The sequence below is a fragment of the Rhinopithecus roxellana genome, chromosome 11, assembly GCF_007565055.1.
Source record: "Rhinopithecus roxellana isolate Shanxi Qingling chromosome 11, ASM756505v1, whole genome shotgun sequence".
Classification (NCBI taxonomy): Eukaryota; Metazoa; Chordata; class Mammalia; order Primates; family Cercopithecidae; genus Rhinopithecus; species Rhinopithecus roxellana.
The window spans coordinates 140,379,276-140,407,246 of record NC_044559.1 but is presented as its reverse complement, the minus strand read 5'-3'; the positions used below and the strand labels follow the sequence as shown (position 1 = coordinate 140,407,246).

Below are 27,971 nucleotides of genomic sequence, written 5' to 3'. Positions count from 1 at the left end.
TAGAAAGCGCCCTTGTTGAAGATACGTTCAGCGTTACTGTCTGCCCAGGGCATCCTCGCTTACTTGCCAGAAATCTGTGTGACTTGTGAGGATGGACTGACAGTGAGAATGTGCTGGAAAATGCATAGGTCATAAACGGGGCTGTTATGTGGATGCAACCTGGCAGGAGGTTTTTCCTTCTGAGGGCACAGGAATGCCAGCAGCCCCCACACAGGTCATGGTGCTTGCTGTGCCTGTGCTCAGGGCTGGCTCCCCATGTACCCAGGGGACAGGCCAGGCTGGGGCATCACCTTATGATTGTAGAAGTGGCCGTTGATAGAGAACCGGTGTCGCCGGATGCGCTGGGCCTCACCGGGGGCACGGCATTTGGGCCTCCTCTGGCTTATACAGCTGGCATCACTCTTGGTCCGCATCAGCTGGGGGGCCTCCTCTGCCTCCTCCAGGGGCCCTGCATGAGAAATGGATGAGAGAATGGCAGGGTGGGTGATGCTGACAGAGCAACTGCCTGCTGTCAGGAGGTCTGGCTCCCTAGAGCTCTGTGGTCATGTGCATTGGGGCAGATGGGGACGTAAGGGCCATTCCTGGACTGGAGGCTGGATACTTCCAGCTTGCAGATAAGAAGGTGAGACCCAGACAGGGTATCCTGGGTCACAATGTCACATGGCCATACCCCTCTTGGTCTCTATCTTAGGGTGCCCACGGAGGTCTCTGGTGGCCCCAGCCCTGTCTTCTGAGCCCCTGCTCTGAAACAGGCCCTTCACTGAGTGCTAAGGGAAGGGGCACAAAGAGGATGCATGAGCAGGTACAGAGGATGAGGATGAGGTCCCAGAAGGAGGCGAGGGGCCAGGAGGGCGCAGTGCCCTCTGTGGATGCTCCTTTCCCATAGCACACATAGGGCAGGGGACTCAGGCCACCCCTACATTGCCACCTCCCAAACCTCTGCTCACTTTTCCATAAAGAGGAGCGAGAATGAGGGCAGAGCGCCTCACAGGCAGGCACCTGGGTAGGGGTCCAGCAGGTGAAGCCCCTCTTTTGCTGGGGCACAAAGCTGTCCTTCGGAGATTGTGGTTGTGAGCCAAGCCCCTCTGCTCCTACCCTGGATGAGGCAGGGGTCTGGGCAGCTCGCGGGCTCCGCTTACCCGAGCTGTCTGTGGAACTCTCAGCCTTGTGCACTGGCTGAGTGCTTGGCCCCTGGGCTGTGATGTTCCCATCCTGGGGTGATGGCTCCTTTCTGAAAAGAGACAACTGCGATGCTGAGATGGCTGCTGGCAGAGAAAGGGAGCTCAGGCCAAGGAGAAGAGACCAGCAGCCCCTGGGGCAGGACACAGGCAGGAAGCAAGGCAGGCTGAGGTGAGGCCTGGATTTCAAACCGAGAGAGTCAGTCTGAAACAATAAAAGAAAAGTAGAGGCCTCCCCCAGCATCTGCTGGATGGAAGTGAGCCTGGCCTGAGGGCTTGTGCTGGACTGCATCACACAGACACATGGATGCATGAACGCAGTCAGGGCCTGCACATTCCTAGGCACCAGGCTTAGCCAGGCCGGCAGCTGTGTGCCAAACGGGCTCACTGGGCTTCCCAACGGCCCGGTGGGGTGTCAGGCAGGGGCCACCTAGAAGGGCCCAACCTCCAGGCCTCTTAGCAGGATGAACCCCAGGCCAGGGCAGCCAGTGCTGGGCTGGAGAAGGAGTGAGTATGATGAGACAGAGCCCTGCAGCCCAGGGCACCTGAAGCCCGGGGAGGAGAAGACAGACGGGATCCTGGAGAACACATGGGCACAGCCACGACTGCTGTCTGTGACTTCTTGTACCTCAAGGAGGGGCACATGTGAGTCACACTTGCAGCCTTCCTAAGGAGTCTGACTTTGTGATCTAATTCTGTGTGGCTCAGAATTCGCTGAGTGACGGGACACCTAGGGATGTGCCAGGGCTGTCAGGGTGGTGAGTGCTGTCACAGCATGGGTTTTATGTGAAATCTGAAGGGGGCAAAGCTCTGAATGTGTGCCCTCTACAGGAGTTATTACTGGAGAAGCAGGCAAGGCCCAGCTACTAACTGCGTCTTTTGGGAGTGGGCTGAGGAGGACATAAATGTGCATTAAACAGTAAGACAGGCAGGAGACCATTTCCTCATGACGGAAACATTTTTCTGATATTAAACAAATCTAATGTGAAATTCTGATAAATTTATTTTAAAAATTTTGACATTAAAATGAAAACAGAGTAGTAAGAGGCTAAATTTGTGTGCATTTTTAAGATAGAACAAGAGACGGCAAGACATGTTCAGCTTACACAGGTGCTGGGAGCCCTGCTGGCTGTAGTCGTCCCTTCTTGCCAGCAAGGTGGCTTGGAGGAAGTTTGAGAAATAGAAATGGAGGTCATGAGGGCCTGGAACATTCTCCAGGAGGAAGGGAGAGCCACTCTAGGTGAGGCTGTGGACTGAGGCAGTCACGGGGCATGGGGATGAGGCTGGGTCATCCTCCCGTGCCAGTGTCCCATAAGGGAACAGGGCTCCCACCCTGAGGCTCAGGATATCCCCAACCCACACCCCATACAGGGAGCTCGAGCTGAGCAGCTGTCACAGAAGCCACCGGGTACTCACGGAGGGCAGTTGGGCCGTCCAGGCATCCATGAGGTGGAGGGGAGGTGCACCTGCTCCCGGTCATCCTGCATCTGCAGCCGGATGGGCCGCCTCAGCCCCCAGGCAATGTTGAGGAGCCCCTCGATGATCAGAGTCCCTTCTTCCTGTGGGGGTCCACACATCAGCCCTTCCCCCAAAGTAGCTGCCCACCTTCCCTGTGCCCCCTAGGGATGGGATGCTCTGGACAGTTAGGCCTTGCACATCCCTCCTCCTGAGTGGCCCCATCCCCTCGGGAAAGACTATCAGCCACTACGTGTCCTGAGGTGTGTGACCAGGCCCTGTGGGAGGAAGCCTGAGATGTGCTCAGCTCATGCCTGGCCAGGGACACAGCCCGGAACACAGTGGGCTGAGTCAGGTGTCCCACAGGAACCCAGCTGCTGGCCGGCAGACACGTCCACACTGCAGTGAGGAACTAGTTCCAGGAACGCACAGCCTGTCTGCTCGTGCCAAGCAGGGGACCTCTCTGCCCACAGTGCACCTGGGAGGGGGGTCCTGTGCCACCAGTTCCTGTGCCAGCAGGCCCTGCAGGGTCCCACGCCCACCAAAGCAGAAGTGGGCTCTCTGTCCTAGCTGTGTCTCAGCCTCACCCTTCTCCTGGTGCCTCCCGACAGCAGCAGCATCGACTTGCCAGGGCTGACAGAGGGTCTTGCTTTTCTCACCACTGCTTAGACATCACTAACCTTATATCCCATGCCAGAATTTCTACAACAGCCTTCATCCCATGTCCCCAACCTGCCTCAGTTTCCCTAGGTCTGCAGGTGACATGGCTCCTCTCCTGCTGCCAATCTGGGGCCCTAATCAACAGAGTCCTCTGCAGGCACCTTGTTGGTGCTGGTTGGCACCCCTTGGGCCCTTGATTCAGTGCCTCTGACCTATTCCAGGCCTCTGTCTCTGCGAGACCACGCCAGGCCTCTGTGCCAATCTCAATCACTCTGTGCGTAAGCCTGGCCAAGCTGAGTCATTTGCCAGAATACTTGCCAGCAACCTCGGCTGCCCGCTACCCAGAGCCACGGTCTTGAAGCTACATACTCCTAATGTGCTCTGACACTAGTCTTTTCACAATTAACGTGGAATATCGTTCTCCCATTGCCATCTCAATTAACATTTCATTTTCTTATTTATTTATGTTTTATTGTGGTAAGGACATATAACATAAGAACTACCCTCTAAACAAACTGTTAAGTGCGCAACACTGTATTGTTCACTGTAGGCACAATGTTGCCCAGCCCATGTCCAGGACTTACTCATCTTGCATAGCTGAAACGTTATATCAGCTGCACAGCAACTCCCCACTTCCTCCTCCCCTGCCCCAGTCCCTGCAACCACCATTTTTACTCTCTGCCTCTATGAGCCTATTTTAGATTCCTTATATAAAGGAATCATGCAGTATTTCTGACCCATATTTTAGATTCACAAATCCCATTTCTCTCTCCTCGTTGGCACTAAAAGCCCCGTGAGAAAAGGGATGCCATGGAAACTTCTTCGTATCCCTGGCGGTACTCAGGAAGACCCTGCACAATGTGGATTTCATGGTAAGTTAGCAATGGGGTTTCTGGGTTCAAACATCCTGCCATCCACAGAGAAAACAGTGTATCCAAAGGTTATCAAAAATACACACGGCTTCCAGATATGACCTTGCATTATCCGCTAACAAGGAAAACCAGCAGAAACCAGAGCTGTTTTTGATACTCGCTGGTGCTCTACAAGCACAGATGTGTCAGTGAGCTCCCTATGAAGGAGAGGCCAGCATGGATCTATGGAGTTCAAAGGTCTATGGCAGGTTCTGTTCTTGCCTCTTGGTCTCGGGTGCCTCTCAGTGGAGACAGCTTGTGGGGATGGCTCACTCATGGAGACCCACTGCCCTCCAGCCCCACCCTGGACCCCAGGCAGAGGGAAATGGAGGAGACACAGCCCCGGCCATGAGGGGCTCAGGACGCAGAAGGAGATGCAATGGAGCTTCCTGGAGAGGGTGCTTGTGCACTGCACTCTGGAAGATCAGTGAGGGAGGACAGGGAGGAAAGCTGAGCAGGACCTGCCTGGACAAGGTCGGGGGCTTGGTTGTACTGGGGACAAGCTGGCTAGCCATGACTCAGGCCAGCCACCCCTGCACAGGTGACGTGTGTGCCCCCAGCATTGCCACCCACCACCATTCACCCTCCCCCAGCTTGGCCGCATCTGAATGGAGGGAAAGTCCTATCAGCCAGCAGCAAATTCTCCGTCTCCCTCCTTTTAGTCTCTTGACTAATCTGCTCATTGCCAATAAATTCAAAGAAGAGCCAGAGAACTAGACAAAGGGTCTACAAAAGACATAAGAGTTTGGGCAAGGTGAGAAGTGCCATGTGCCACTGAAATCCTGTTCACTGTCTCAGGCACTCCCTGCCCCGATGCCTTTGTGCACATGGAGTTCCCACCTAGAATTCAAGAACTCGGGACTGCCAGTTCCTCTTGCTTGCCTAGGGGGTCTGGGGTCTGCCCAGTACTCAGAGCTCAGGCTTGGGTTACCTCTGGAGGACTCCTCTTTCTCCCCAACCTGTAGCACAGGCAGGCGTGTTCCAGGTGGGACTGTGGCTGGGGCAGAGGACCTGTGGCCTGTCGGGGAAGTGCAGGAGCTTCCCAGGGACTGCCTCCCTCATCCTCGGCAGCCTCCTTTGCTGGCATGGTCACTCCTGGACAGAGGCGGTGGCTTTCTAATGCTGCCCAGGTGCTCCTTGGCAGCCCTCCAGCCCCAGCCCAGGCCCAGCAACTGGAGCGATCCTCTGAAGCAGAAGCCAGACTGCAGTGCCCTTGTTCAAACCCTGCAGTGTCCTTCCCTCCCTCTTGGAGGAAAACACAGCATCCACGCCAAGGTTCACTGACCCCCTCCTACATGGGCCAGTCTGCAGGCCCCTTACTGTGCCCTGAGCATGTCCGTCTGGCGCACCCTCACCACAGGGACTTTGCACGTGCTGCCCCCGCCACCTGGAATGTGCATTTTCCCATTTTTTTCAAGTTTCTGCTCCAGTATCTGCTCTGAGGGAAGACACCCCTGACCACTGTTCCTGTGGCGGCAGCCTACCACAGCATCCCACTGTGCTGCTGTGCTTTTCCTTCAGGCAGCTCTTGCTGTTGCCTGAATCACAGCACCCATTCATCTCTGGCTTGATCTCCTCCATTACTAGAATATGAGCTCCGGGGGCCACACCTTTGTGTGCAGTCACAGCACACACATCTGGTGAACAAGTAAACAAACAAATCCTCAGAAAGCACCCCATCTGGAGTGTAAGAAGACCAAGGTCAGACCCCGCAGACTGCCCTTGGTCCCTTGGGAGCAGGGTGTGTCTCTCCTAAGAGCAGGCCTAGGGACCTAGCCTCAGCTGCCTCCAGGCTGGGGTCCTGTGCTGCTGATTTTTCATCAAAGTTGCCGAGGACCTGGCCCAACTTCACAGGAGTCATGATGGGCTGGTGTAATACAGAGTGGGAAACAAGCTTTGGGGCAGGGGTGGCCCTGGGGCTACCTGTGAGGGCCCAGTGGAACCCCTCCCTCTCCCAGTGCCCCTAGGTGACCAGCAGTGCACCCACCCCTTTCCTGCCCTGCAGTGTAAACATTCCCCAGCCTCCTACTGGCAGAAAAACACCTCCAAGCGGGCAGCTGGGCCAGGCCCCGCCCACCAAGCTGTTTTCCTAAGAGAGCCTTCCTGAGCAGGCTATTTTTGGTCCTCGTGACAGTGATTGATAGCTGGTGGGAAGGTATAAAAGCAGCTGCCTGCCGAAGCTCTTCAGACAGCTCAGAGAAGAGTCTGGAACGGTTTACTGTGAGAGTCAGTGCACCGTCCTCCTCCCCGCGACCCCACCCTGGACCCCCTGCTGGACCCTCCACCCTTTGGCCTCCAAGCTTCCCAGGGGCTTCCTTTGGACTGGACTGTCCCTGCTCATCCATTCTGCTGCCACCCCCAGACCTTCTCAGCTCCAGGTAAGAGGGAGCAGCTGCCCTTGGGTTTGAGACAAAACACAGGGGCTTTGTTTATGTTTGAGGGCAATTCCCAGCCTGAACTTGCACAGCCTCCCTATGGGTTAGAGACGAGGGCTGTCTGTAGAGGGCTTTGCATTTACAAAGGGATTCAGGGGTTATTTCATGTGTTTCCTACAACATCCCTGCCAGGGATATTTATAACCCTGTTTTATGGATGGGTAAGTGGAGGCCTGGAGAGGTGGCCTTGCCAAAGGTCCCAAGGTATGTGGCCGATCCTGGTTTTAAACCCAGCTTTCCTCTGACCAGTGTTTGTTAGATTGGTTTCTCTTATCTGTGTACATTCTGAAACAATAAGGATAAAATCTTAAGCCTTTGGGTTTTAAACTTAAACAGGAAGAAAGAGCCCAGGAGTCTGAGCTCTGGTCTGGGCTCTGTAGACTTCGAACTGCTCTCAGGGCACCAGATTACTACAGGCAGCCCCAGAGGAGTGTGGGGACACTGAGGGGCGGTGGGACGCATGGCAGGCCCTTACCACCTGGCCTCTGTTTCCCCACAGGTTGCCACCTCCTCTCGCCAGAGTGATGAGGTCCCGGCTTCTGCTCTCCGTGGCCCATCTGCCCACAATTCGGGAGACCACGGAGGAGATGCTGCTTGGGGGTCCTGGGCAGGAGCCCCCGCCCTCTCCTAGCCTGGATGACTACGTGAGATCCATATCTCGACTGGCACAGCCCACTTCTGTGCTGAACAAGGCCACGGCCCAGGGCCAACCCAGGCCACCCCACAGGCCAGTCCAGGCCTGCCGGAAGGGCCGCCCTGCTGTGTCCCTGCGGGACATTACCGCACGTTTCAGTGGCCAGCAGCCCACACTGCCCATGGCTGATGCTGTGGACCCCCTGGACCGGCTTTTTGGGGAGTCCCAGGAAAAGCAGCCAAGCCGGAGGGACCTGCCGAGGAGGACTGGCCCCTCTGCTGGCCTCTGGGGTCCGCACAGACAGATGGACAGCAGCAAGGCCAGGGGGGCCCCCAGAGGGAGGCTCTGTGAAGCCAGGATGCCTGGGCACTCCCTAGCAAGACCATCTCGGGATGGGCAGCAGAGCTCTGACCTAAGAAGCTGGACTTTTGGGCAGCCTGCCCAAGCCATGGCCTCCCCCGGCAGCCCCCGCCCCAGCAGTGTCCTCAGAACTCTCTATTCGCACCTCCCGGTGATCCATGAACTCTGACCCCTGCCCAATAAAGGCTTCTGTAAAGAGCTCGGTGGGTCTACATCTCCCGTCTTCCCCCATGGTGGTCACTGTCCCTGACAGGTCTCTGGAAGGGAAATGCTTTTCTGCAGAGGCCCCTGCTGGGGCAGTTCACAGTGAGACCGACCCCCTCTGAAGATGATAACAGCCTGTCTCACATGAGGAGATGTTACTGATCCCATTTGCTCTGATCCTTGCTGACTGATCACCTTGAGCAAGTTACTTAACTTCTGTGTTCTCAGTTTCTCGTGGGTAATAGGGGACTAATTACTGGCACCTGCCTCCCAGGCCATTCTGACGCGTAAAGGCATGTAGGAGCCCATTCGCTGAGTAGCTATCGTCATCGCTGGTGGGGAAACTGGTGGTAAGGGTATGAGGGTAGTGGGGTGTCAGCCCCCCAGGTGTTTCAGAACAAGGCCTCAGGCACTCCCAAGTCCGCCTCTTGGCCTCCACTCTCAAAGTCCATGTTGTGTGAGGCCCAAGGGAACACATGGAGTCTTAGCAAATGCACTGATGTATTCCAGGGGGACTGTCACCTGGCACCACTGGGGCACTCTGCTGGCTACAACTCATACATCCTTTCATGGCACTGGAAGAGTTCCCCCATGACGAGGGCCAAGACAGAATCTGCACCACTCAGTCCTACCATCCCCACCCCCACATCACCTCCACCCAGGGTCCTCATGGCATGGTCAGGGTCCCAGCTGTGGGTGAGAAGCAGGGCACTGTCCAGCTGTCCTTCGCCGGGAAGTCAGATGTTCTAAGGCCCAGGCCAGGGCATCTGGAGTCTGAAGGACCCCAATTCCTACAGGCATCTGGCAGCAAGAAGGTGAGGCATCAGGGAATGGGAATCGGGCTGCCTCTGGTCAGTGGCAAAGGGACAGAGAGAGGAGAGGAGGAAGATTGAGCTGGGGGCGACAGCCAAGCTCACCTGGGCGGGTCTCTGCCACCTCCTTGCTCTGCGAGTTGGCAACCTAGGTCATTCTCTTTTTTTGTGGCTATTTTTAATTGCTTTGGATTTGTTGAATGTTTGCCTTCTGTTACGTTCAGACAAGCAATTACCCAGTTTCCTTATCTATAAAATGGGGACATCAACGGTGTCCTTCACACCCTGCAAGGGCTGGGAACCTGCTCATATGAACTTGGAGCTGCAATTATGAGCACTGTAGACAAATGTTTGTATCTGTCACAGCCCACTGTGTCTCTGTGGTGGTCTCAAACCTGCAGGTTCCCGACTTTGGGCAAACGTGTGGGGCAGCTTTTAGCCAGGGCAGCCTTTAGCCAACCATCACCCTCAGGAGAGATCCGGAGGGCCCCCGACCAAAGCAGAGGGGCCGAGGTCCAGGCTTGCTGGGTCCAGCCTCACTACAGCCCCTTCTGCAAAGCATCATGAAATTGGGTCAGAGGGGAGAGTCCAGCAACTAGGATGAGGTCAGTAGACTCCTCCATGCTCAGAAGCTGCCTCGCTGTATCTGGGGAGGTCAGGCAGTTTGAGGAGACCCACCATCCCGTGCTTCCCCACTAATACCCAGCTTTGTGAAAGAGGTCAATGGCACCTTTGAAAGGCGCTCCCTCCCAGTCGAATACAGGTTTGTGGTGGGGGCTTCTGGCAGTGTCCCAAGCTCCTGCAGAGAGCCCCAGGGGAATTCCTTTCCCTTCAAGCTAAGCCTCCTGGTGGGCCCTTGTAGAGCAGTTGCGTTCTCCTTCCTACTTGCCACTGGAGTGGGGGTGGGGAGAGTGGAAAGGGGAGTAGAGAGGGGAGTGGAGGTGGGGGTGGGAGTGGAGAGGGGAGTGGGGCTGGGGGTGGAGAGGGGAATGGAGAGGGAAGTGGGGGCAGGGGTGGGAGGTGGGGATGGGGGTGGGAGTGGAGAGGGAAGTGGGGCTGGGGGTGGAGTGGGAATGGAGAGGGAAGTGGGGGCAGGGGTGGGAGGTGGAGAAAGGAGTGAGGGAGGAAGGTGGGGGTGGGAGTGGAGAGGGGAGTGGGGCTGGGGGTGGAGAGAGGAATGGAGAGGGAAGTGGGGGTGGGGGTGGGAGGTGGAGAGGGGGGTGGGGGTGGGGGTGGGTGGTGGCAGGTGTTGGTGGGAGGTGAAGAAGGGAGGGATTGGGACACAAGGACCTGCCCAGAGCGGGCAGGCTGGGAAGCGCTTTGCGGCTCCCAGAAAACAGATGTTCTTGGAGCTTGTCAGTCACTCCGGGGGCCAGTGGTCTGCCAGGTCTTCGGAGAGGGGACGGGGCAACTCTCTCAAGGCGGGATGTTGGTTTTCCGCACCCCTGGGAGAGAGAGAGCCCCCGGACCAGGGGAAGCCCCTTCCGTTTCTCGCATTGCTGAGGGGGTCCCAGGGCCGAGGAGCGGGACTGGGTGTGGAGCGCGTCCGCGGGCACCAGGGGGCGCCCCCGAGCCTCTGCACTGCGCCCCAGGCGGGCGGGGCCGGCACGCAGTCCTCGGAGAGGGTTCCGCCGCCTGGGGCTCACTCGCTTGCCGAGAGCCGAGAGCGGTGGGTTTACACAAGGACATTTCGCGGCAGTCCCTTTTTCTTTTGAGATACCAGCCAGCCTGGTTAAAGCCCTTTGCCATGTTCAAAAGGCACAGGCTGTTCCCCGTTGTTCAAGCTTTTTGTTGTAATACAAGCAAAATTATCCCAAAGGCGAGGTTCATGATAGAGGAAGTCGGCGCCTCAGCCTCCAGACAAGGCGTCCCTCCTCTGGCCCCTCGGAAGCGGGGAGAAAGCTCACAAGGAGACGCTGGCCCCAGGGCGTGGCCCTGCCCACCTTCGGAGAAGTGGGATGAGACAGTAGAGGAGAAGGCACCCCAAACCGTACTGCTCAGGCTGCCGGTGCTGCAGCGGGGAGGGGCAGTGAGAACACGGGGGTCTCTTTCAGTCGGCTCTGGGAGCGCACCCCGGGTGGTGAGACCCTCGCCAGCCTGAGAGCCCCTTGGCTTGGGGCTCAAGGGCAACAAACAGCTCCCTGTGTCCCTGAGACCTGTTCACTGATACTGGGTGGAGACCTCCAAAGCCTAATGCTGGAAATGGTATTGCCGTTTTGTGAGTGGCTGTGATCTTGGGGCCATGGCCAGCACCTTTCATTTACTGCAATGTGACCTTGTCTAGAGACTTAAACTGTGGGAGCCTCGATCTCTTTGCCTGGCAAATAATCATTCCTATATCACCTTATACTAAATAAAGGAGAGGCAAAGTGCCTGGTGCCTTGGAGGTTCCCCGGGGAAGTGTCCGTTCCTCTTGTCTGCCCAGCCCTTGGGGCCTGTGGTGCCTGAGGAGAGACTGGCCTGGGATGGCCCTGCCCCTGTAGCAAGTGCCCAGAGGTCCAGGAGGTCGTGGTGCCGGGTGCATCACAGGGCCGCAGTGAGATCTGGAGGGGCTTGGTGCCCCAAGGACCAGTTGTGCCTATCAGCGTCACAGCCTGAAGCCTTGTCTTATGTGGTGATTGTGACTCAGCAAAAATGCACACTTCTTCAGGCCGGTACCCCCTGGGCTGTTAAGGCTACAGAAGTTTCCTGAAAGGTACTTTCTGGCTCCATGGAGACCAGGTCAAACCTCACACTTTCTTCAGAGTTAGGGACAGGAAAATCCCCTTGGTGGGTTGACTTTCTATCCTTAAGGGCTGTCAAGAACACCTCTTCCCAGCCTTAGAGTCCCCTACTTCTCTATGTGGGCTGTCCCGCAGCATACACAAACCACAAACGCAGGGTGGAGGCTCTTGGGGCTTCCTGCCCCACCGCTCCTGCCCCCGACAACCATTCCTACAGAGGGGATTATCCTGGGGAATCCCGAGTGCCAAAACTAAGCTCTTACTAGTGGTTTTCAAACTTGACCTTCCACCAGAATGCCCTGGAGGGCTCGTTAAAACATGGACAGGAGGACTAAGTGTTTTCGGTTCAGCAGGCCGGGGGAGGGGCATGGTAGGAATTTGCATATCTCGCCAGTTCAACAGCAGCGACCACACCCCAGGCCTCCAACAGGAGATATGAAGTGGCGTGTGTTAACAGCACAGGTGGAAATCCCTGTGGCCCCATCACCCTCTCCCCAGTGCCTCCCTCTGCCCAGCACACTGGAGCTCAGGACTGAGAACTCACCCCAGCTCTCTCCAGGCCTACACCTGCTGTTTAAGTCACCCACCAACTCTACACAGGGACCCACAGGGTGTCTGGCCTGGGGAGGGCAGGATGGTGGCAGGCAGGGTGAGACAGGTGTCACAGAAGCAAGCGTGAGGAGGTGAGATGGCAGGAGAGGGAGGGGAGCAAGCTCTCGGGCCCTGTGGCCTGGGCAGGTCAAGGAGGTGGAGTGTGAGATTTGTACCATGCTTGGTGGTCACAGGCAGCCCAGCAGAGCCTGGACCAGGAGCCAGAAGCTCCCGAAGCGGGACACCTCAGGGGCTGGCTGAGGCTGTCTGGCAGCAGATTCTGGCCGGCCCTCTGACCTGCCACTGACTGGCAACCCCCGGCTGCCCAGAGCTGCCTGGATGCCTGGGCTAGCTCTGGCCTGGGAGCTGTAGAAGGGTGTCTAAATTACTGAAGAGGGAGGACTAGGATTAGTGAGCCAGGACTAGTGAGGAGGTCTTGGGTTTCCTGGGGCTGCCCTGCCCATTCCTGTGTTCAACAACAGAGGGGCACTTGGAATCCGTCGGCCCTGGTCAGATGCTGATGGATGGGGGAAAGTCCAGGAGCCAACCCAATCTCAACTGCAGAACCTCCCCCCCACCAAAAAACAGCCTTACCACAATAAGACTTGCCACCAGGCAGTACACATATGTTCAATTAGACCAAGATAGGGCCACAAAGCCCAACCAAGATTCCCGCGTGAAACATCGAAGGATGTGAATGACCACAAGACTAGGGCTCCACTTGCCCTGCCCGGTGGGTGGTCCCCCAAGCCTAGGCCCTGCAGAGTCCAGCCAGTGCCTGAGGGCTGTGTTTGGCATCAGACATGTATTTAGCCCACAAGATGTTTCAAGATTTGGGAAATTCCTCATGAAATTCCAGATAATCTATCCTCTTTTGAAAAATCAGAAACAGTCTGGCTGCACTAGGCCTACGGTCCTGCACAGCAGGGATGGTTTGATCTGATGGGTGGCTGACTCCTTGAGTGGGGACCCACTCCGCACACCTGCGCTGCCTGCTGTGAGCCCCTGAGCCTGTAAGCCCCTGTGTAGCCCCACACCCCACTTTACAAATGAAAGTACTGGGGACCAGGGGCCACAGGTGAGACCATGCAGATACGTGGCAGGGGCGGCAGGGAACAGAGAGGGACCAACTCCTCTCGTCCGCTGAGTGGTGTGATGGGCGGAGGAAGGACCTGCTCTCAGCAGCAGTTCACCTGGACAAAGGTCTCAGGGGAATGGGGAAGGGGGAAGACCCCCAAGGTGATTTCTGCCACTAGGAACTCTGGAAGGGATGTGCTCCTCTGCAAGGAGATGACCTGGCTGCTGATAACCTGATCCCTGGCTTAGGGTCAGAGGTGAGTGATGAGAGTGACCATATAATTTATTGTCCAAACTGGGTCACTGCTGAGCGTGAAGGGAACGGTCTTCATCATTACCCTGAAACAACACCTGTCAGGCAGGGCCTCCCAGGGTACATGGTGACCTCTATGAACAAGAGCAACAGGCTCACCTCGCGGTGTCTCAGCTGGAAGCTCTTGCCCTCATGGTAGCAGTTGTAGGTTTTCAGCAGGCCTAAGAGCTCCGACCTAGAAAGGGAAAGACATACATGTACTTCGGGGTGTGGCAGGGCCTCAGCTTCTGGTCTTTGGCTTCCCTGGCCTCTTTTTCCTCATTTGTAACAGGAGTGTGACAGCACCCTTCTCACAGGCCAGGCATAACCAGAGGAGACCAGACTGTGCCATCGCAATGCACCCGGATGGTTTTGCACTTGGCCCTGGTGGGAGGCATGGGGGTGGGGCTGAGGAGGAGGTGAGACTCACAGGACAGGCCTGCATCTGGTCCAGGATGTCCTGGGTGCCAACATTTTCACTATCACAGGTAAGGCCCTGGCAGCCTCCTTGTCCTCCACCTGCGTCACTTCCTCACAGTAAATGCCCTGGACTTGCTTGTGGCATTGTACAGCCTATTGCTTTCCCCATATCACTTCCTACAAGGCCTGCTGTTGCTGCTGTGGGCCACCCTGAGGGGTGCCTGCCTCTTCCCCACCCTGACTTTCTGAAGGCGCAGCAGAAGGTGATGGTCCTTTGAGTAAGGCCCTGAAGTCTGCAGTAAGTCACTTTCCCTCAATGCTGTCTCCCTTCCTGATGGGAAAGCCACAGCCCTGGCTAATGTTGGAGGGAGGGGAGGCCTGGACAGCTGCCTGAACCCAAGCTGGGCTCTGTGGGGCAGTGGGGCCAACAGACGTGGGATGTGAGCCACACTGGTAATTTCAATCTTCTAGTACATGTTAGGAGGTGATACGGTTTGGATCTGTATCCCCACCCAAATCTCATGTGGAACTGTAATTCCCAGGGTTGGAGGCGGGGCCAGGTGGGAGGTGTTTGGATCATGGGAGCAGATCCCTTATGAGTGGCTTGGGCCATCCCTGTGATGATGAGTGAGCTCTCTCTCTGAGTTCACACGAGATCTGGTCATTTAAAAGTGTGTGGCACCACCCTCCATTCCCTCTCTCTTGCTCCTGCTTTCGCCATGTGAAGTGCCTGCTCCCCATTCGCCTTCCACCATGGCTGGAGGCTCCCTGAGGCCTCCCTGGAAGCCGAGCAAATGCCAGCACCACACTTCCTGTAAAGCCTCCAGAACCGTGAGCCAACTAAACCTCTTTTCTTTATAAATTACCCAGCTTCAGGTATTTCTTTATAGCAACAGAAGAATGGCCTAATACAGAAGGGAAAATGAAACAGGTGAAATTAGCATTAATAACACATTTTATTGAACTCAATATATCTAAATTACTATTTGTCAACATGTAATCAATGTAAAAGTTATAATGAGGCCTCATACACACTTATTTAGTATAAAGTGCCTGCCATCTGGAGCCTCTTTTCTATTGCCCATGCCTCCCAGCCATGGACATGTGTGGCTTGGGGATCCCCTATTGGACAGGCTCAAAAAGAAGCACCCCATCACTGTCTCCCAGGGCACCCCATCAGATATCTGAACAAGTGCTCAGAACCCCTCCACCTAAAGGCTGCCCAGGATGAGGGGAATGGCAAATGTGAAGACTCCCCCACCCAGCCTGCACATCAAGGCTTACTTCTGAATGGACTTGCTGTCGCTGATGGGCACGTGAGAACTCAGCAGACAGTCTTCCTTCATCTTCTCTTCCTCTTGTCTGCAGACCTAGAAGTTACTTGTTGGGAAGACAAGGACGAACAGGTGAGCCAGAGGAGTGCTGGCCAGTGCAGCACCCAACACCTGCAGCCCTGGCACAGACACCATCGGCCTTGGCATCACACTGCCTGGGCACAAGGTGGCTGCAGCTGAAAGGGTCTGGCCCAGACCCACATGGCCACATGTCAGCCAAGCTGCCCTTGGTTGGGCAAGGTCATGCTGAGCCAGTGACACTGGTCCTTTCAGCCGCCCACCTCGGAAGACTCTCCATAATCCCCAGGAATCCAGATCCGTCTCCTAAGCATTTTAGACCACATGCTCCCTTCCCTTGGCTGGGACAGCCTGACTGATGGATTCTGCCTTGGTTGCTCCTGCAATCCTCCAGAGCTACCCTGGGCCTCTCTCCTGCCTTCCCACTGAGCCAGGCAGTGGCCCATCACTGGCTCTCCTGGCAGTGGGTTAGTCGGCCTGTGTTCCCTATGTGCTGTAGATGGTTGGCATCTTCTCTGAGTTATCTCATCCAGTCCCTACAACAATACTGTGAGGTGAGTATCACCATATTCCCATTTTACAGATGAGAAGACAGGGACAGGAGTTTAAGCACTTTGCCTAAGATTACCAGCAAGTAAGCAGCAAAGCCACTGTTCCAGCATTCAGACCCCTGATTCTGGTCTCTTAGCACCTTCTCTATATTGATCACGGGCAGTGATTTAAACCCCTAAACCTTCCTTTCCTCATCTGTGCAACAAGGTAATTTCAAGCCCACAGGATCACTAGTGGATCCACACACACACTGTTCACACACACTGTTCCACACACATACTGTTCCCTCTTTCCACACACAGCCTTGACTGGTTTGAGGAGCCGCTCCTGCCCTCCCCAGGTTTCTTTCACGGGCGGTAAATCCACCAGAGCTTTCTCGATCCTGTTGGCATCTGCACAGCTTCCTGTTCCTCTCACTCCCCCATGTGAGTGTGGCCAAGGACTCTTATCAAGGCCTCCTACATGCTGAGCAGGGAGGTAAAGCTTCACACACACACACACACACACACACACACACACACTCTCTCTCTCTCTCTCTCAGACATACACTCATACACACACATACACAAAAATGCACACACGTACACAATCACATGCACACACACACACGTGCACACAAAAACACACACATACACTCAACACATACACACATGCTCACACACACAAACACACCACACACACATACACACAATCTCATCCACACACACACTCACACACACACACACACACTGCAGTGCTGACCTTGCCTCCACCTTCCATCTCCCAAGTTGCAGCACAGGGCTGGGGGTGTTAGGACACATTGGGAGGGGGCACAGCCTGGGGCCACACCACATCCTTCCCACAGCAGAGCTCCACTAATTCACAACTCCCCCACATCTGTTCACACAAACCCATCATGTCTTCCCGACCTGAGTGTGTTCTAATGCCACGGGGAGCGGGGAGCTCAAGCTCAGTTCCACCTGCTGTCGTATTTATTAATGTCCTCAGAGCCCGTCCCTGCAGAATGCCCATCCCCTCGGGCACTCATTCGGACAGGTCCAATTTGCTCTCTCCCTCCTTGCTTGACACCCACAAATGTGATGAGACTGCCCTCTGTGCTAGCATCAGCCCTGCATGAGCCTGTGATGCCAGAGGCAGGGAAATACAGTTGACCTGGAGAAGGGGAAGGATTTGAGGGAGTGGGCTTCCTGATCACCTCAGGATCATCCTATCCATACCTCCTCCCCTCTGCCTTGCTCCAGAGTGAGGCACCTCAGGGCCTGGAAGGATATCAGGCCCCCAGCAGCAAGGCCTGGAGCCGGGACTTCTTGCTGCATTTTTCTTGGCCAGGCAACAGGGATTTCAAAATAAAGTTTCAGTTCCTCAGCACCTCCGCTTGCCTGTGGAAAAAGTGATCTGCCCCCTTCTCTGGGTAGTTCCTCATATATTTGCAAGGCAGAAGCCTAGTGCAGCCCAGGGTGAGCCATGGGACTGGGTTTCTCAGCCCACACTGCTTCTGTGGGTCTTCAGCATAACGAAATCTTGCTTTCAGCAAACTCATTACAGGAAGGGCTGGATTTACCCCCACATAACAGGCGGTGTTTTTTTCTCTTGCTTTCCTCTGTATCCAGCTTCCACCCCAACTACCTGCTCTAAGCCCTGGGCTCACTGAATAGTTCACGGCTCCCATAAGGGGCTCTATGCTTTTTCTTCCCTTGGGGCTTTTATAGTGCTGTTCTCTGTTCAGAATCCAGAACTACTCCTTCTTCTGATGTTAGCTCCTCCTGGAAACCCTTGCCAGAAAAGCCCCAGTCCATGTCGGGGCAGCCCATCTCTGCCACATCACCTCTTCCCATTTCCCCACTGGGCCCTGCAGAACCCAGCTCTTGTTTAGACTTCCCTCCCAAGAGAACAGGAGCACGGGGGCGGGGTGCTTTACCACTAGTTTCCAGCCCCAAGTATAAGCCTGGCACATCGCAGGAAGTCCATACATGGTTGTTAAATTGCTGAATAAATACAAGAAGCTTCTAGACTCCCTCCAAGTCTACTCTTCCAGAGCTGTGCACATACAGCAGGAATAAATAATATAAAAGTCTCCAATGGCCACGGAGGTGACTCTGCTGAGGGACACTCGTCACGGGGTCCATGGGGAATGGGGGGCACATTCCTTTTGCGACGTGGCAACTCTTTTGGCGTTTCATAAGAAGCCAGGAATCTGGATTTGTTCGGGCTATATTTCACTACTGAAAGGTGGATGGCTGGCAGAGGCATGCATTGTCCCTGGAATGCCCATGTGGTCGCTCACCACCCTGGCCCTCTGCAGCTGGCTGGGGCCATGGGCCTCATTCTGACCACTGAGCTGCGAACAATGTGTGGGTCCCTTCCAGGCCAGCAGCTTTATGCCAGTGCACAACCCTGCAGTTCTCCTGTCTCCGCCATGATGGCCCAGAAAGCCACATGTTTCAACTGTGCAGCTACTCGATGGTCAGCCTGGGTCCCTGAGTAACTGTGGACCAGAACCATCTGCCAACCCACACTGGATATAGACTGAGAAAGAGAAATAAACCTCTGCCATGACAAGCCACTGGTGTATCAGGGATTTGTTACTGCAGCATAACCCAGACCAAGTCTCATGAAATACATAATCCAATTAAAACAACATATATTTAATGTAATATTTTATATTTAAATATATTTATAAATAAACCAAACACCTTTGTAAGACAGATACACCTAGTGGTGATACAGGAATAATACAGATGGTTGCAGGAGAATAGAAAATTCCAGGCAGCCGTTTCACATGACCATCAAAAGGAAACTGTTGAAATAGGAGTTATAAGAAGCTAGGGGTCATAAGACTCTAAAAAATCAGAGCGTGGCCAAACTGGCTAAGACCAACTGAACCCAACATAGTGCTGGATTCGACCCAGGTTTCTCCACACTATACACTCATTAACCAGGCAACTCTCTGGTATGCTAAGTCACACACCCACGGCACCATGACAGTTCCAGAACACCAATATGTGACGTAAAAGGGTGGCACCACAGTTTCAAGAAAGTTCCACATTTTTCCAGGAATCTTCTTGGATATTCCACCCCTTGGTTAAAGAAACCCATCAAGGCAGCAGCTCCCAACTCCCTTGCACACTCTCCCTTCTTGAGTGTGTACTTTCACTATTTTCTGACTTGTATGAGAAGGAATTCAAGGAGTCAAGAGCCTGGACATCAGCTGGGGTCAAAGTCCCACCAGTGTTTGGGGACCCCTCCTAGTCCACTAGACAGTGAGGCTCCAGTTTGTGACTTCTGATTCATGACACGGCATGATTTACATTTACTTCTAGTCTCCTATAGCATGTGGGGAAGAAGTTCATTTTGCCATACGTAGTAGGAATACTTAGAAGTGTAATTTCCCGTAAGTCAGGCAGTGGTTACTTATTCATAGAAGATGCTTCCTAAAGAGCTCTGGGGTGCTTAGTTGCATGCCTTCTCCTCTCTGGGCCTTAATTTTCCCATCTGTATAACAAGAATATTGACCTCCAATGGGTTGGAAATTTTCTTAACTGTGGAACTCTTTGCTCAAATAGAAAATGTACGCAAAACAGATTAAAGGGGATTGCTGTGGTTAACAGTGAGATGGTGGCAGAGAGCCTCATCTCCTAGGACTCTGGGTAATACTACTTGAAAAGCATGGTTCTCCCTCACTGGCCTTCATGAGTGCTTTTCCCCTGCATGCCTACTTATTTATAGGACACAACCATGGTTGAGTGTCTCCAGCCATGATTGAATAGCATCAGCTGGGGGCGGCTGCTCAGAGGAGACAAACCAGGAGGAAAGTAAAGAAGAGTCCTAGACTGCAGATGGCAAAGTGAAGGGGTAAAGGGGAAGATGGGCTTGTAGGGTGAACAGCTGGGGCAGAGAATGGGGCATGGCATCCCAGAGGAGGGCAGGGGGGTCAGCAAACAAGGCTGAGGGAGGTGGCTCAGGGCCCACTGCAGCAAAGGGAGGCTCTTCCAGCTTGCTGGGCTGGGTGCTGAACCTTACAGGGTAGGAACCTCGGCTCCACACAAAGACAGTCTCTCCTTTGAGAGAGGCACACATTTCTGTGTCCTCCAGCACTCATTAGCTTCATGGCCCTAAGCAAGGGAAGGAGATGAAAATATTTTATCCCCAACATACATTTCTTTGACATATTCTTAAACGGCTGCCACTTGCCCATCCTGAAAAAAGTGGCTGGCAGAGTGTCTTCAGTGGGAAAATTTGCATCTGCAGGGAATCTCCATTAATGTAACCAGGCCCCCTCCCCTTTCCAGGTCTTTCCCCACATCCAGGAGAGATTGAGAATCCACACCTTTAAAAGTCTCTCTGAGGGAGGCTTTATCTACATAACAAAGTCACTTTCACTAGCCAAGCCTCTCCTCCTCCCATAGCCTGTTTCACCAGAATCTAAGCCCCTATTCTTCCTGTAACCTCAAAATGGTATATAAGTCTCTGTAACTCACTGGGAAACTGGACCATCATTCTGAAGGCTCCCATGCATGCACCTTAAGTAAATGTGTATGCCTTTTCTCCTATTAATCAATTCACCTCATGTCTGATTTTTAGTGAAACTTTCAGGGGCCAAGAGCCTATGGCTCCCACAAAAGTCACTTGGTCTCTCTGGTTCTCACACCCAACACCGCAAGAAGACCGTGTTTTCCTTGAGCTCCAGTATCACTCATAGAATCCCACTGCAGAACTCAACACTGAGCTTGCGCCCTATCCCCTTAACCAGACTTTCATTCATTTTGATGAATTTCATTCGTTTTGACATCACTGGGCGAGTCCTACAGGAAGCTGCATGAGTACATAAGGGATGTCCAAAAGACAGCTGTGGCAGGAGCGAGCTACAAGGGGGAACACACACACATACACAAAACAGGAGAGGAAAGGGAGCCATGTCTCTATTTGGAACATTTTCCTGGAACAGCCTTTTGCATTGAATCTCCAAGTGCACTAGGTGGGGCCTTTGAGAATCTCTGCCAGCGTATTTTCCAGTCTTATAAACAGCACAACCTTATCTTGAAACTAGATCCTAGGTAGAAGCCTAATACACAAATGGATTAAAGCGAGGTTGCATGCAGCAGGAGTCAGGAGAGGATGGGCTGGGGCTGGCCTGCCACCCAGGCTCAGGCTCAAAACCACAGAGTGACAGATGCAGTTGGACAGGCCAAGTCGGCCAGCGGGCCCTCCCCTCCCCCCAGCCGTGCCATTCTTCTGGGAAAGTTCAGCGTTCTTTGTCTGGGCCTGCTCCCCTTCCCCAGGTCCCAGGACACAGCTCAGGCCTCCACGCCTGTTTCCCAGGCTGGAGGACACTCTGTCCCCAATCAGAGTGATCAACTGCAGCCAGGGCTCTCTGTAAACCAGAGGAGGCCCCCTGGGCGGCATGCCAGCCATGGCTACCTGTCCCAGTGAACAAGCAGTGAGTTGTTCTTCCTTTCCACTTCAGCAGCTGTTCTGCCAGCCGTGCAGACAGACAGCCTGCTGTCACTACTGAGGGACAAAGGCCGCCGAGGACTTTACAGCTGCTAGGCATGGGCCGTCTTTCCTTTTTTGTGTTTGTGGGGACAGTTATTACAGAAGAAGATGACTGTGATTCTTCCAGTCACTCCCGGGGCCCAATTCCTACAGGCCAGTGGCAAAAGGAACAGAAGATGCCGAGTGAAGTGAGGCTTTCGTGACACGAAATTGAGTCCACTTGAAAGCCTTTTATTTTAAGACTGTGCTGCCTGCTTTTCCGTCTGACAATGACCCTTCTTACATAAAACATGGCCAACACAGATGTGGTGTCCTTGCTTGGCAAAAGGGAAAATGTACGGGCATCCAAATTAAAATGTTCTAAGCATGTCTGTGAAGGCTGAGAGCTTGGTTACCTCTGTTTTAACATTTCCTGAAATTGTGATTTTCATTTGCTTATTTCAGCATGATTTAAATTAAATAGGTTATATAGAAAGTGACTTGGAAAGCAAAAGAAAGGAGGACAAGGGTGTGGGGCACAGCTGGGGGCCTGAGCTGCTCCTGCTGGAGGAGGACAGCAAGTGCAGGCCACAGAGCAGGTGCAGGCCATGCTGCCGGCATTCCGGGGGGACTAAGTTCCTGGCTGCAGTCCATGGCTACCACATTCAAATGCCAGCCACAATGGCAACAGGGCACAGAGGACAATGAACCTTTAAAAGGCCCCTCCCAGCACCTGTTAGCCAGCAAATGACAAGAGCCTGGCCGGGGAAGAAGTTGCAGTGTCTGCCAGCACCAGGTGCCTCTGAGGGGGTGCCCTCAGCCAAGCATTTTTGTGGCAAGAGCCGGCTGTCTGGTTGTAGATGGCAGGCAGTGCCTCAGCAGCTGCCGCTCCCACCTCCTTCCACACTGCTATCCCCTCCTGCTGCCTAGTTCCAATTACCAGACCCCTCCTCTCCACTCCCACCACCATCCCTCTGACTCAATTCACTCCTCCCTGCCCCGGAAGATTCTGCACTGTCCGGGTAGAGACGGTGGAGACCAGGGGAGTCCAGAAGAGGCGGGCACAGAGCTCCCCTCCACCTCCGCTCCCGACTTGCCCTGGGCTGACCACACAGGCCTGGCTCATCTTTACTCCCCGCTGTGGTCCTGGACTCTCACTGACAGGTCTCTCTGAGTCCAATCCAGCATCCAGGCCTCCCTGATACAGTTCCCCTTCCTCTGAAAGCCTGGCCCTGAGCACCCATGTAGATCACAGACCAGCCTTCCCAGTGGGCAAGACTTCTGGCTTCTGCCCTTGTTTCAAGGCAAAGCAATTTGGGACAAGAAAACCATTTCCAATTCTCCTGCTCCCCCTTACACCTTAAACATACAATCCCTGGCCCTGGAACCCCCTGAACCACTCCTCAACTTCCCCACCAACCAGGCTCACCTCCTGCCTATGGAAGAGAAGATCTGGCCGAGTGCAGTGGCTCACGCCTGTAATCCTAGCACTTTGGGAGGCCGAGGCGGGTGGATCACCTGAGGTTGGGAGTTCGAGACCAGCCTGACCAACATGGAGAAACCCCGTCTCTACTAAAAATACAAAAAATTAGCCGGGCGTGTTGGCACATGCCTGTAATCCCAGCTACTATGGAGCCTGAGGCAGGAGAATCGCTTGAATCTGGGCGGCAGAGGTTGTGGTGAGCCGAGATCGTGCCATTGCACTCCAACCTGGGCAACAAGAGTGGAAAAAAGAAAAGAAAAAAGAGAGAGAGAGAGAGAGGATCCACAGGAACAAAGATCTTCTTAGCTATGGTTTTCGGGCCAAACAGGTGCCCAAAATGGGCACTGGCCAATATCCCGATTGCCTGGGGCTGGGAGTGCAATGCAGAGGGGCAGACCCCTCTGGGTGCCTGCTGCTGCAGGGCTGCTCTGGAGGTTCTCTACGGCTGCCCTCATCTATGCTGTCCACTACCCCAGGCCTATGTGCCACATGCCACTGCTGGAGACACAAGGGCCCTGTGAGACACAAGGGTCTCAGAATCTTTTGGGTCATAGAGTCCTTTGGAGTCTCTTGAAAGCTTAGTGCACTCTCCCCAGAAAATGCATGTATGTGCATGTTGCTGCAATCTGCATGCACATGCACACACACACACACACACACAATTTGCATACTACTGCAGGGGGATGAGACAGTTCTTGTCCACGTGCTCCCAGATCCCCAGATCCCAGGTTTAGAGTCTCTGCTGAAACCTGTCACAGCAAGAAAGAGGAGGCAAAGGAACATCGTAGAGCCTTGCATGTGAATTTTGCTGTGGCATTAACTTGGCCTGTGATCCTAGCATGTTGTGCCATCTCTTGGGGCTCAGTTTAGCCAGAGCTGTTGTGGCAGCTGATACAGAGTTTTCAGGGCTCTTCCCAGCTCTGCAGTTATGGGGCTCAATGACATCCCACCCCTGCTTCCCAAGGTCAGGCAGGGCAAAGGGAGTGGGTTCTGGGCCTCTTCCTCCACAGTATATCCTAGGGAAGAAGGTGGGATAGCCAGAAAAGGAGACCCTGGGAACAAGTTTCTCTTTAACAAAAATAAAAAACTGTAGAAGCTTTAGGAAGTGCAGCCACTTTCTATTTGATTTTCTTTATTTTAAAACAGTTTCCCCAAAGGTCCTCTGAGAGAGAATAACCACCTGGCCTTTGCAAGGCTCTGGGTTGAAAGCTCTGCTCTGTGACTGCCTGGCTTTGTGACCTTAGGCAAGTCCAGTTCCCTCTCTGAACCTTGGGCACCTCATCAATTAAATAACTATAATTCTCGATGACTTCTGTGAAGACGAATGAGGAGACCTGTACGATGGGCCTTGTGTGGGGCTCTCCCATAATGAAAAGAGGCTCCCATTACTATTCTTACTGACACTGGGAGTCAGGGACTCTGGAGAGACAGTGGGGCCCCAGACATGGGAATGTGAGGCCTCCCTGCAGGAGTGGCCATGAGTGAGGAGAGAGTCTGAGTTGACCACTGAAACCAGGCCCCAGACCCCAGGGTCCCAGGGCAGAGGGCTTTCTGGTAGTCCTCCTAGTTAGGGTCTCCCCTTTGAGGCTTTGCACTTCCAGAATCTGAACTCTGACACACACCCAAGTTTCGTTCATGTTCTTTGTTATCTGTCATAGTCCACTTGGTCCTGACCCAGGGGGACCCTGGACATTGATTCTGTTCTCGACCTCCAGGCCACCCACTGGAGCTTCATGGTGGAAATACAGCCCCGTCTCCTGAGTTTCAGATAGACACTTTAATCTGTGGCATCAACATTTTTATTGTCAAATCACCAGCACTACACATAGAAAGAATTATGGCTAGAACTAACGACAACAGCCTTCACATACACTGACAAAGTGCTGAAACAGCCCATGACAATTTCCGGGAGCGTTTTTTTAAACCTAAGTTTAATGAGTTTCATCTCTCCTCTTCTCTCCTTTCCTCTTTCTCCTCTGACCCTCTCCCTCCCTGTCTTCTCCCCTAACCTGCTGTCCTGGCAGCAGTAGCTAAGGAACCACACAGAGGAACAGAAGGCAGGAAGGTCTACATTTACCTGTTACTTCACCAATTCATTTCTAACTTTTTTTAAAAAAATAGTTTTTGGCAACAAATCCTGATTGACACCTTAGTACTGTAGGCAGTTAAACTACAGCAAAGCCAGCGAGGGGCTCTTCTGTGAGTGCACAGCATAGCTTTGTAGTCTAACCTGCTTGGGTTCAAATTCCAGAAGCCCAGTCCTTATTTGCTGTGCGACCTTATTTAATTCCTCTGTGAAATGGGGCTCCTAAAGCTCTCCTTACTGTGTTTTAAGAAAGTGCTGGCCCTGGCCTGGGCACTGACTCTGGTGTGAGATGAACCTCCCTCCCTCCGCTGTGCCAGGTTAATGAAAACACTGAGGCATCTTTTGGAAGTGGGAAGTGCAGGACGGGTCCGGAGTCAGGAGCCCAGAAGAGCAGGGCAGCAGGCAGGCTGAGCTTGGGAGACTAGGGGTGAAGAATAAGAGACCCAGCGGCACAGCAAGCCCTGGGTTCAAATCTTGGCTACATCACCAACTCACCCGGTAAAGGTGGACAATTTTGTAACTCTTTAAGCCTCAGTTTTCTCATCTGAAAACAGGATAACGAAAGTAGGACTCTCACTTGCTGTGAGGAGTAAGAGGCATATCGTGTTAAAGCACTTGGCCCAGAGCAAGGCAAGCCCTCTACAGACAGCGATTGTGAGACAGACCCCTGCCTGCTATCATCTAGGCGTTCGATTTCCATCAGTGAAGTCGGAGTTGTGCCAGAGGCCTCTAGGCTGTCTCCCCAACTCTAGGATCAGTACTTCTAGGAAACTAGCTAAGGACAAGGTGAGCAAAAAAGGTGTAGCCAGTGACCGCACTCACCTGTCGTGCTCAGGTTGTAGCCCCTCAAGTGCTTAACAGAGGTGCCAGGCGCAGTGCCCACTCTCAGCAATGAGCCCGAGGCCCGCAATGCGCCAGGCTGGCAGGGGGAGGGACCCTGTGCGCTGCGGTCGAAGGGCACAAGTGCCCAGGCTTCAGCGTCCCTGCCTGGTGGCAGTCCTGGGTCGGAGGGGATGGTCCATGGACGCCCAAGCACTCTCCTACTCGTTCGTCACTCACCGTTCAGTCATCGCGCAGTCCAGAAGCCACTGCATGTGTCGTGCCCTCGCTTGCACCGGAGCTGCCCCCGCAGCGCCTGCCGACCCCCGGCTTCAGCTCCTCGGGACTAGGCCCGCCCAGCACCCCGCCCCTCGCCCCTCGCCCCGCCCCGCTCTTGCCCTGCACGGCCAATGGTGCCGCCCCGCCTCTTGCCCTGCACGGCCAATGGTGCCGCCCCGGCTTCTTCGTCCCGCCCCGGGCACGCCCCTCGCTTCGCACCGGCCAATGGCACAGCCCCGTACGCCACGCCTAGCCCCGCCCCGGGAACACCGGTAGGGTCTGGGAGCCGGGCGGTGCCGGAGGTGCTGCGGGGAGGGTTAGGGGCTTGTGACCTGATAGGTGTCCCCAGGCCATTGCTCAGCGCGCGGCGCGTTCCTGAGTTCCCGAGGGCGCCCCGGGACGCGCAAGAGAAAGCAGTCCGACTCAGCCCCGAGGGGTTCGGTGTGCGGGCGGCGGCCAGGGACTTTGCGGGGTAACGCGGACTCCTGGACTTCCAACAAAGGCCGCTGCGCAGGCGCTGCAATCACTGCAGTCACTTGTCTGCATGCCTGGTGGGGTTTGGGGTCTGGGGAGGCTTGTTAGTAAAGCCCGAAGCATTTGCTGTTTATTGCTCTAGGGGCACCTTTGTACAGCCTGGCTGTTTGCTTGGCATGGCCTCTTAGAACTTCTTATCGTTTAAGAAATCCGATCTGGTGAATAAGAAGTTAGTTTTTCTCTACCAGTCACTGCCTCCTGGACGGAGGTTTGCCAGCAGAGAGGACAGAAAACCACAGGCCATTTGGGGAACTGGAAACAGTTCAGTGTTTCTGGGGCGTGGGGGTGGCAAGGCGGGGCATGGGGTTGATGGAAAACATTTGTAATTTCTGCTTTATCTCACCATTCCCAGCTCTGACCCCTGGACCTGTTCTCTCCCACCCCTAACATAAATCATTTCAGTTTCATTCAACATGCGTTTCCTAATATTTTTAGGGTTTCATGGCCATTTTAGAATCTGATATATATCTTCTAGAAAACGCAGGTGACCACATGCACCAAAGTCAGCCTGGAATTTGAGTCTCATGGGTCCCTGAACCCCGACTTAGAGGGGCTTTGCTAATGCTTGCATGGCTGCTGTATGACTTATGTTGCAACCCCCACCTGCAAAAAGTGACAGGACTGAAGATACCCAGTTCAGGGGCTCTCCCATTTCTGCGTTTGCTTGAATTTTTGGAGAATGGCCCATCCTTTGACAGCTCTGAGGGTCCCTGTGGTTGATGACTTGTCATGACACATTTGCTGTTCCGCAACCCTCATCAAAGCTGAGACAAATAATTGGGTGCTTCCAAAGGTTTTTTAAAACAGTGGGTAAAATTCAATATAGCTGTCAACCTCTGAGCATGAGATCCTAAGAATTTAATCACTCCTGATAGGAGAAGTAAACATAACACGGGGTGATATAACAGTTTCCTTGGGCTCTCCGGAGCTCAAGTGTGAATCATTCTCTCTGACTTAGTTAATGCTGTTCACAGGGCCATGACTGGCTCTGAGTGAGGACTGGGTTTGGGACAGCAAGCCCATGTGTCCTGTGCACCTATTGCGGCTCAGACACTATGCTAGTGCTTTACATTGGGGATCCCATGCAATTCCCTCAGCACTCCTGGGCAGTTGGTATTACTCCTTGCATTTCTTTAAATTTCCATTTTTATTTTAGATTTAGGAGATACATGTGCAGGTTTGTTACAATTGTATATTGTGTGGTACTGAGGTTTGGGCTTCTATTGATCCTGTCACCCAAATAGTGAGCGTAGTACCCAGTAGGAAGTTTTTCACCCCTTGCCCCGTTGTCTCCCTTCTACTTTTGGAGTCCCCAGTGTCTATTGTTTTTATCTTTATGTCTCGGTGAACCCGATATTTAGCTCTTGCTTGTAAGTGAGAACATGTGGTGTTTGATTTTCTATTTCTGTGTTAGTTCGCTTAGGATAATGGTGTCCAGCTGCATCCATGCTGCAGCAAAGGACACATTGTTATTTTCTTTTATGGCTACGAGTGCTAGAATTTTACATCAGACACAAGTGTCCATTGTCAGCATCCTCAGTTCCCTCAGAAGGAGGGTTCACCTTTTCTTTCAGGGTTCAATAGAACTGGGTGTGTTCTCCAGCTCACTTATGGTGGAGGCTGCTGATCCTGTCGGTTGCCA

General features: G+C 53.9%; 3 protein-coding genes across 4 annotated transcripts in view; 2 read left to right on the top strand and 1 right to left on the bottom strand.

The window, feature by feature from the left end:
- RASSF4 (Ras association domain family member 4) overlaps nt 1-25,867 on the bottom strand; it is a 35,348-nt gene extending 9,481 nt beyond the window's left edge. The window contains exons 1-6 of one of the 2 annotated variants that reach the window (XM_010365796.2): nt 25,757-25,867; nt 15,037-15,132; nt 13,453-13,528; nt 2,595-2,737; nt 1,140-1,231; nt 291-448 (exon numbers count right to left, since the gene is read on the bottom strand). In XM_010365796.2, the coding sequence (XP_010364098.1) occupies nt 291-448; nt 1,140-1,231; nt 2,595-2,737; nt 13,453-13,528; nt 15,037-15,098 (531 nt within the window). In that variant the 5' untranslated portion in view covers nt 15,099-15,132; nt 25,757-25,867. Of the gene's footprint in view, nt 1-290; nt 449-1,139; nt 1,232-2,594; nt 2,738-13,452; nt 13,529-15,036; nt 15,133-25,519; nt 25,703-25,756 lie in introns of those variants that run through there. The other variant, XM_010365797.2, reaches the window with a different exon arrangement.
- Nucleotides 6,293-7,834, top strand: DEPP1 (DEPP1 autophagy regulator). Its single transcript, XM_010365795.2, has 2 exons — nt 6,293-6,582; nt 7,139-7,834. The coding sequence occupies exon 2, from the start codon at nt 7,164-7,166 to the stop codon at nt 7,800-7,802; it is 639 nt and encodes a 212-aa protein (XP_010364097.1). The 5' UTR covers nt 6,293-6,582; nt 7,139-7,163; the 3' UTR covers nt 7,803-7,834.
- On the top strand, nt 8,395-11,003 carry LOC115900283. The gene is made up of 2 exons (XM_030940053.1): nt 8,395-8,652; nt 10,469-11,003. The coding sequence occupies exons 1-2, from the start codon at nt 8,407-8,409 to the stop codon at nt 10,748-10,750; spliced, it is 528 nt and encodes a 175-aa protein (XP_030795913.1). The 5' UTR covers nt 8,395-8,406; the 3' UTR covers nt 10,751-11,003.
- Nucleotides 25,868-27,971: the final 2,104 nt, after the last annotated feature.

Excerpts from the sequence above, each read along its gene's own strand:
- DEPP1 (XM_010365795.2), top strand. The coding sequence starts at position 7,164 with ATGAGGTCCCGGCTTCTGCTCTCCGTGGCCCATCTGCCCACAATTCGG.
- LOC115900283 (XM_030940053.1), top strand. The coding sequence starts at position 8,407 with ATGGCACTGGAAGAGTTCCCCCATGACGAGGGCCAAGACAGAATCTGC. Across the intron at positions 8,653-10,468 it reads AGGCATCTGGCAGCAAGAAG|GCGAGGTTCATGATAGAGGA; the intron begins GTGAGGCATCAG and ends ATTATCCCAAAG.